Below are 9,455 nucleotides of genomic sequence, written 5' to 3' on the forward strand. Positions count from 1 at the left end.
TAGCACATAGGAAGCATCAAAAGTCTTAAATGAAATGTTATGATCATTTGATGCAATAGGAGTTTTCTTCTTAGGCAATTTAGCACGGTTTGATTGCCTAGAGCTAGATGCCTCATTCTTATAAATAAAAGCATGATGAGAGCCAGAGTGAGACTTCCTAGAATGAATTCTCCTAATTTTGTGCTCGGGATAACCGGCAGGGTACAAAATGTAACCCTCGTTATCCTGAGGCATGGGAGCCTTCCCTTAACAAAGTTAGATAATCTTTTAGGAGGGGCATTGAGTTTGACATTGCCTCCTTGTTGGAAGCCAATGCCATCCTTAATGCCAGGGCGTCTCCCACTATAGAGCATACTACGAGCAAATTTAAATTTTTCATTTTCTAACTCATGCTCGGCAATTTTAGCATCTAATTTTGCTATATGATCATTTTGTTGTTTAATCATAGCAATGTGATCATGAATAGCATCAATGTTAACATCTCTACATCTAGTGCAAATAGTAAAATGCTCAACGGTCGATGTAGAGGGTTTGCAAGAATTTAGTTCAACAATCTTAGCATGTAAAATGTCATTCTCATCTCTAAGATTGGAAATAGAAACATTGCAAACATCTAATTCCTTAGCCTTAGCAATTAATTTTTCATTCTCATTTCTAAGGCTAGCAAGAGAGGCATTCAATTTTTCAATCTTAGCAATTGAACTAGCATTATCATTTCTAAGATTGTCAATTGAATCATCACAAACATTTGATTTCTCAACCTTAGCAATTAATTTGGCATTTTCATTTCTAAGGTTGGAAAATAACATCATGGCAAGTGCTTAGCTCACTAGATAATTTTTCACATTTTTCTACCTCTAGAGCATAAGCATTTTTAACCTTAACATGCTTTTTGTTTTCTTTAATTAGGAAGTCCTCTTGGCTATCCAAGAGTTCATCCTTCTCATGAATAGCACTAATCAATTCATTTAATTTTTCTTTTTGTTGCATGTTCAAGTTGGCAAAAGGGTGAGCAAATCATCATCATCATCACTAGAGCTAGCCTCATACTAGAAGTTGCATATTTAGTGGAAGCTCTATATTTTACCTTCTTCCTTTTGTCGTCCTTTGCCATGAGGCACTTGTGGCCGACGTTGGGGAAGAGGAGTCCTTTGGTGACGGCGATGTTGGCGGCGTCCTCGTCGGAGGAGGAGTCGGAGGAGGAGGAGTCGGAGTCCCACTCCCAGCAAACATGGGCATCACCGCCCTTCTTCTTGCAGTACCTCTTCTTTTCTCTCCTCTTTCCCTTCTTGTTGTTATCCCTATCACTATCACTAGACAAAGGGCATTTAGCGATAAAATGACCGGGCTTACCACATTTGTAGCAAACCTTCTTGGAGTGGGACTTGTAGTCTTTCCCCCTCCTTTGCTTGAGGATTTGGCGAAAGCTCTTGATGATGAGCGCCATCTCCTCATTGTCGAGCTTGGAGGCGTCGATGGGGACCCTACTAGGTGTAGAGTCTTCTTTCTTCTCCTCCGTTGCCTTGAAGGCGACGGGTTGCACCTCGGGTGTTGAGGTGGCGTCTTGCTCGATGATCTTCTTGGAGCCTTTGATCATTAATTCAAAGCTCACAAATTTTCCTATAACTTCCTCGGGAGACATTAGCTTATATCTAGGATCACCACGAATTAATTGTACTTGAGTAGGGTTAAGAAATACAAGTGATCTTAGAATAACCTTGACCATTTCATGGTCATCCCACTTGGAGCTCCTGAGGTTGCGCACTTGGTTCACCAAGGTTTTTAGCCGGTTGTACATGGCTTGCGGGTCTTCTCCTTGGTTGAGCATAAAGCGACTGAGCTCCCCCTCGATCATTTCCCGCTTGGTGATTCACCTCATCTCCTACATGCGCGGTTTTGAGTACATCCCAAATCTCTTTGGCGCTCTTCAACCCTTGCACTTTATTATACTCCTCACGACCTAGAGAGGTGAGGAGTATAGTAGTCGCTTGAGAGTTGAAGTGCTCGATTTGGGCCACCTCGTCCTCATCATAATCTTCATCCCCTACGGATGGTACCTGTACTCCAAACTCAACAACATCCCATATGCTTTTGTGGAGTGAGGTTAGGTGATATCTCATCATATCACTCCACCTAGAATAATCTTCACCGTCAAATGTCGGTGGTTTGCCTAATGGGACCGAAAGTAATGGAGTATGTCTAGGAATGCGAGGGTAGCGTAGGGGGATCTTACTATACTTCTTGCGCTCTTGGCACTTAGAAGTGATGGACGCGGTGTCGGATCCCGATGTAGAGGGCGATGAAGAGTCGGTCTCGTAGTAGACCACTTTCTTCATTTTCTTCTTCTTCTCGCCACTCTTGTGCGTCCTAATGCGTGAAGGGGATCCCTCCTTCTTTTTGTTGCCGGACTCCCTTGATGGAGCCTTCCCGTGGCTTGTGGCGGGCTTCTCGCCGGTCACCATCTCCTTCTTGGCGTGATCTCCCGACATCACTTCGAGCGGTTAGGCTCTAATGAAGTATCGGGCTTTGATACCAATTGAAAGTCGCCTAGAGGGGGGTGAATAGGCAAATCTGAAATTTATAAACTTAAGCACACACTACAAGCCGGGGTTAGCGTTAGAAATATAAACGAGTCCGAAAGAGAGGGTGAAAACAAATCACAAGCGAATAAGAGCGGATGACACGGTGATTTGTTTTACCGAGGTTCGGTTCTTGCAAACCTACTCCCCGTTAAGGTGGTCACAAAGACCGGGTCTCTTTCAACCCTTTCCCTCTCTCAAACGGTCACTTAGACCGAGTGAGCTTCTCTTCTCAATCAAACGGGACACTAAGTCCCCACAAGGATCACCACACAATTGGTGTCTCTTGCCTTGGTTACAATTGAGTTGGAATCAAGAAAGAAGGAAGAAGAAAAGCAATCCAAGCGCAAGAGCTCAAATGAACACAAGTATCTTTCTCTCACTAGTCACTATTTGATTGGAATTGTCTTTGGACTTGGGAGAGGATTTGATCTCTTGTTTGTGTCTTGTATTGAATGCTATGGCTCTTGTATGAGGTGTGAAGGCTGAAAACTTGGATGCAATGAATGGTGGGTGGTTGGGGGTATTTATAGCCCCAACCACCAAAGGAGCCGTTGGTGGAGGCTGCTGTCGCATGGCGCAGCTACGTCACCCGGCCGTTGGATTCTGACCGTTGGAGCTTCTGACAGCTGGGCCACCGGACAGTCCGGTGGTGCACCGGACAGTCACTGTTCACTGTCCGGTGCGCCTTCTGGCTCTGCTCTGATTTCTGTGCGCACTGTAGCGCATTAACTGCTCGTTGCAGACGACCGTTGGCGCTGTGTAGCCGTTACTCCGCTGGCGCACCGGATAGTCCGGTGCTACACCGGACAGTCCGGTGAATTATAGCGGAGCGGCTCCTAGAATTCCCGAAGGTGGCAAGTTCAGAGTTGGGTTCCCTGGTGCACCGGACACTGTCCGGTGCGCCTGACCAGGGCACACTTCGGTTGTCTTTTGCTCTTTTTATTTGAACCCTTTCTTGGTCTTTTTATTTGTTTGTTGTGAACCTTTGGCACCTGTAGAACTCATAATCTAGAGCTAATTAGTTAGTCCAATTATTTGTGTTGGGCAATTCAACCACCAAAATCAATTAGGAAAAGGTGTAAGCCTATTTCCCTTTCAGTAGCCAAGCTTCTTCATAACCTTCAAATCATCAGGGTTCATGATGGATCGACTGATGTTGATATAACTTGGCTTCATGGGCTGCCCTTCAAACTCCTCTTCCTCAGCACCAAAAGCATTTTCAATTACATCCTCGGCAACTTCACCTTGCTTCAATTCTTTTTATGCCTTCATAACCTTGGAAATCGTGGCGACGCCCCCAACCACCATGATTTCAGGGGCATCTTCGTCCCTCTGGGTAGCCTCAGATAAAGTTGGGGTGGCCAACCTTGTAGTTGAGCGAACCCTAGCCATCTGAGTTTCCAAAGCTCACAGGGACTCAACAAGTGCAAGAAAGCTTCAGAGGCAGAGAAGTGAGCAGCAACAATTAGGTGGAAAAGCAATAAATGTTGTGGGTTCACATGGGACCGTCAGATTTAGATACACAAGCGAGCGTAGAAGCCAAGGCAACATCGTGTACTTAATCACTGTCTTGTGGACCGGAAAAATATAACTTTTCATTAGAACGCTTCGCATCTTGTTTTTGATAATGCGCTCGGGGAAAGTGTTTTTCGGATCTTCAGCACAATTCCTTCATTTATTTCGTGGTATGAGCACGTTATAGAAAAACGAACTAATCCTGCGAGGGGCTATTGTTGGGGGAATGTCCTTGCCGAAGATCCTAAAAACATTGTGTTACCAAATCACTCTCAAGTGAGTTTACAAAGTGGTAATGAAGCTATCCTTCGTCGGAAGCAGTGTGTGATCAAAAGGCAAAGCTACGAAGCTTCAGCTCTATGGGATCGGCGTGTGCACAGGGACGAAGGAGGGAACTTTGGCTCTGCAATACCGGAATTTGAGCAAAGGTGAATGAGAAGGATCTAGAAGCTTGATTAACACATCTGTGAAGTGAAAGGGTGATGAGGTCCCCGCGGGACTTTATACTTTATGTGTATAGGAACCAATGGCGGGCCCAGGATTTAGAGAGTGAGTATTCAAATTTTTTATAGGATGATTTTTTTGGAAGATTAAAACATGTCTATCGACATATATAGTTAATTATATATATGTATAACCTATAATTAAACACACACGCTATGGTCATAACTGATTCAATAACTAGTCTACTAAACTCAAATTTCATACAACTATTTCAAAAATTTTAAATCGAAATGCATTTTTTGGTTCTTGCTCAGTTGCTAGCTGGCTGCTTGTCCTCTTTAGCATTTTCCAATCGCTAATGCCCTATTTGTAGCCCAGTACTGCAAGCAGCAAAGCAGGGGAGGTCAGGTCGGGTGGCCACTAGCTAGGTAGGCTTGGACATTGGTACGATGGGACCTTGCTCCTAGTTGTCTGTCCTTGCATGCGGTGATGCCTGAGGGTGGATTGAAGCCTCGGACGACGGACGACATACGACGCAACAACGAGGCCAGATGCAACGCAATGACAGTTAGTCAGTCAAGTCTGGACACCTAGCTACGACGCGGAGCCACGATGTCTCAACGGAGGTGCTGGTGTCTTCATGGCACGTGGGGCTGCAAGATGTGACCACGACTTGGTTGCTGGCGCATCTGGTGGCTCTGCCAATGTGCGACTACAATAGGGTTTGTGGATTTTTTTGTCATGAGGTACTAACATGGACTTTGTCGTTCTATTGGGCTTCATGATCCACGACAAACGATTGGATTAGTTAGGTATGAAAGGTAGGAAGGAGATATTTTAGTCTAAATTAACAGAATTCCTTTATTTATTTGATTCATTTTTTTATTTTTCATGCATACACTATATACATGTATATATATTGAAGTTATTTTGCCAAAAATAATGGGTATTCATTTGAATACCCTTGAATTTAATGGGGCTCGCCTCTGATAGAAACTGAGTGTATGTTTATAATTTTATATGAAGTTGACACTGTGCCATCACTATAAGTAGGAGTACATGCCATATGCGTGAGGACTAGATTTTTCGGGCCGAGAACCGTCGACCTCCGAAGCCGTATTTTTCATCTTCGTGCTACTGTGGTCGTAGTCGAAGGTACTGATGTAAGTACTTGTAGACAAAAGAACAATAATGAAAGAGAGGGCTTGACCGCCACACCTTCGTATCCAATCTCGTTATCTTCCCCTCTATACATTATTCATGAATAAAAAACCTTCGTCACTTCATCTTATCCCTCGGTAGGAAGATAAATAGTGTTGTCCTGTTTTTTTTTCAGGAACTAAAATAGATGACCAACAAAGATCTCTTCCCATATCGCTTCAAATACAAGGTACAGTCTACACTAAAATTAAAAAAACAACTTAGAGATTCTGCGGTTGGCTTCTCTTGTTCTCAAACAAGCAAAGTTGGTTCGCCATCAACGACCTGACAGATCTTTCCAAGCCAGCGAATGTGGGGGAGAAAATGCAGTCGTTCAGTCGGCCAGTGGCTCTGGCACACAAACCTGTCGAGGCTAGGGGGCGGCCGGTAAAGGCCAAGAGATAAAACCGAGCCTTTCGTCAACACTGAGGGCTAGTTTGGAAACCCTAATTTTATATTAAATTTTTATTTTCTCAAAAAAAAATAATTCATTTTCTCTTGGAAAAATAGAAATCTTTTAGAAAATTAGGATTTCTAAACTAGTCCTGAGAGTCAGACTAACCGCAGTGGTTGACAGGGGCGCCCCTGCGCGCGCAGCACGGTACCCTGCAAACTGTTTGGTTCGGCTTTTCCGAGAATCTAGCTGTGGAGAGAATCCGACTATGTAGAGAATTTGAGTATCATTAAGATTACGTACGGAGGAAGATAAAGTTGTCCATGGGGCTCAGGATCTATAAAGTGATGGATTACTACTATTGCGACGACTCAACCGATTATATGTTTATGTTGATTTTAATGGTTTTTATCCAAACGAATTTTATAGAAGCTAGCTGAAAAGCTGAGTGTTTGGCAGTTCGCATTAGCTTTTGGTGGCTAGAAGCTGCGAAAAGCCGAAACAAACAGGGGCAAAGCCCCCGAGGCGTCGGAAGTGAACAGAAACACGTTGCTGCCAGCGAGTCCGCCGCCCCTTTCACCGTTTATTTGTGCGGTGGTTTTTTAATTTGTGAAGAAAAAAATGGTAATAAATGATGAATAGGGTTGGATAATGATATTTTATAATTGTATTGAGATATAGTGGAAGAATATAGAAAAGACTTCTGCGGGAAATAAAAAAGTATAAGATAAAATGTGATGATGTAACGCGAAAATTTGATATTGTGAGAGAAATTTAGAGGAACCGCTACGGACAGTCTAAACCGTGGTGCCTCTACATAGCAATAGCAATACATCGTCGCACAACTTCCGGTGGTGGGCTGGTGTTGCCGTGTTGGACACGTGCCTGTACTTTGAAAATTGGAGATCAAAACTGGTGCACGTGGATCGTGCACGTTCGGTTCCTGGGACACGGACTGGAAGGCAAAGTGGGGACCACCGCACCGCCGGCATGTCCTGTCCGCCGGGCAGGCATAGTGGCATACAGCCTCTGCCTGCAGGCTGCATCTTGTATAAATAATAGATGGCCGTCTCTGGGAAACAAGCTATCCGATTCCTATAAACTTCACACTGAGCAGCAGGTGAGCAGAACGAACGGGGGAACAGCGCGAACGAATGGCAGGCACCGGCCCTATTCCGGGGGTCATCGTCCTGGCTCTCGGCGCCGGGGCGCTGGGATTCCCCGACGCGCTGCGCCAGCTGCTCGACGCCGTCGCGGGGCGGCCGCGAAGCCCACTCCTCGACATCGCCGCCTGCGTGCTCGCCATGGCCGTGGCCACGGCCTACGCTCTCGGCACCATGCTGCTGGCGCGTTTCGTCCGCAAGGCGCCCGGCGGACTCGGAGCCGCCGCGGGCGTGGGCGGTGACGCGCCGCGCGCGGACCTCTTCGCCCTGCTGACTCTCGTCGTGTCCCTCGGCGCTGCCCTGCTCGTCTCCGCGTGCCTCTTCCTGACCGCGCCCGGCGCCGGCGGCCTGCTCTACCGTACTGTCGACGTCCTCGCCGGGAAAAGCGGTGTGGTATCGGCCCTTGTCGCCGTCGCCGCCGCCGCCGCCATCCCCTTCGTCAGGCGTGTGCTCTGCGCCGCCCCTGCTTCGACCCGGATCCTGGGCTTCGCGGTCGTGGGGCTGTTTGTCCTCGCCGCCTTCGTCCTCCTTCCCACGCTCGGTGGCGGCCTCTACAAACACCGCGTCAGCGTGTCCGTCGGCGTCATGGTCATGGCTCTCGCCCGCCGCTTCGGCAAGCTGGCGCGGGCGGCGTCGCTGGCCATCGTCATCGTCTCCTTCGCCCTCATCGGCCTCCTCACAACCGCGTGTGCCAAGTGATGATGCTCTGCTTCATGTCGTGTCCTGCTGTCTAGTCCGCCGTCGCCGATACGTGGCCGCGGGGAGCTGCATTTGCGTGTGGCCGCTGCCGTTCGTTACCAGACACCACTGCATTAGTTAGAAGGTTCTATTATTCGGATACTATTTATTCATGCCCAAATACCATCACTATTACGCTACTATTGTCAAGGTATTTCTGCAGTTTATCGGCTTGCCGTAGGTAAGATTCCAGAAATGGGGAAAAAAATGAAGAAAAAAAAAGACTTGCACGCGCGGGATTTGTCGGCCGTGGATCTTTCCAAGCCTCCATTTTTCCTTGCTTGCTTATCCGACCAAGCGTCACGGCTGAGGGAAAAGAAGTCGTCAGCCAGTGGCGGCTGTGGACCTGTCTCCCACGCAAACGTGCCCAGGCCGGCCGGTCAGGGACAGGATGTCCGAATCGAACCTTTCGCCACCTGCTACCCCGGTGTTTGGTTAGTTTGTGACGTATCAAATGTTTAGAGTTAATTCCCTCTATGCCACTAAAAATTATACTGATACTTTACGTGTCATTAGAAATTATAGCATTCCTTCTATACCATCAATTTTAGATTTTGTTCCCCTCTGTGCCATTGCGGTCAACAAGCCGGCCAACGCCGTTTGTTGGTGTAGCTGGACCCACATGGCATGCACTAACCCCCTCCCATCATCTCTGTTTGCTATGACCGGTAAGGCCCAAGGCGAAGCAGCATGGGCCGCGCCCAGCGCCCCCGTCGACCTAGAGCGTGCGTGGTGGTCTTGTCGACCTCAACTCGACGTCGGGGACCAGGCCAAAGCGAGCCAAGGTTGTTCGACGGCGACGGGGACCAAGCCGAGGCAGACCGGTACTTCCACGTTCGTTCGCAAGCCCGCTCGTCAAACACCTTGCTTGCATGAAATGGTGAACCATCACATCATCGACGCCATCCATCCATCTGTGCATGTCCCTCCCGTCGAGTGTGCGTGCGTCCGAGCGATCGAGCGAGCATGCGGGCCGACCGGTCCTGTGCGTACGTGTTGTAACCTCGTGGCCGGTGGTGGATGGCACACGCGAGGCGAGACTGCCTACACCTGCATCTGCAATCTGCATGTATGGAATCCGAAAGGCGGCCAACTGCCTGAGCCTCGAGCTCGAGCGTACGTGATCGAACGAAGTGTGCGTGCAACGGCGACGCGACGTGTGAGAGGATCGAATCAGATAGGGAGTGTATCTGCTCTAGAAGAAGCGCGTCTCATGCATTTGTCAGCGAGTGGCAGACGTTGAGAATCGAACAAGAGAACAGGAGGGGACTGTACGTACAAGTATACTACATGATGGTTGGTTCGTATTGGTGCAGTCTGATGGATCCATGCCTGCTGGCATTAGCACCTGGCAGCTCAGATCAGCTGGAGCTGGTCATTCTCTCGTGCATGCAATGGATACGTTGCAGCATGCGATCG

The 9,455-nt window shown here is 47.7% G+C and overlaps 1 protein-coding gene across 1 annotated transcript; it reads left to right on the forward strand.

Moving 5' to 3' along the window:
• The first annotated feature begins 7,191 nt into the window (after positions 1-7,191).
• LOC103626973 (uncharacterized) lies at positions 7,192-8,270 on the forward strand. Its single transcript, XM_020537726.2, has one exon. It carries the CDS (start codon positions 7,290-7,292, stop codon positions 7,995-7,997), a length of 708 nt encoding a protein of 235 aa, XP_020393315.1. The 5' UTR covers positions 7,192-7,289; the 3' UTR covers positions 7,998-8,270.
• The last annotated feature ends 1,185 nt before the right edge of the window (positions 8,271-9,455 follow it).

This window comes from Zea mays, chromosome 5 (genome assembly GCF_902167145.1).
Source record: "Zea mays cultivar B73 chromosome 5, Zm-B73-REFERENCE-NAM-5.0, whole genome shotgun sequence".
In the NCBI taxonomy this organism is placed as follows: domain Eukaryota; kingdom Viridiplantae; phylum Streptophyta; class Magnoliopsida; order Poales; family Poaceae; genus Zea; species Zea mays.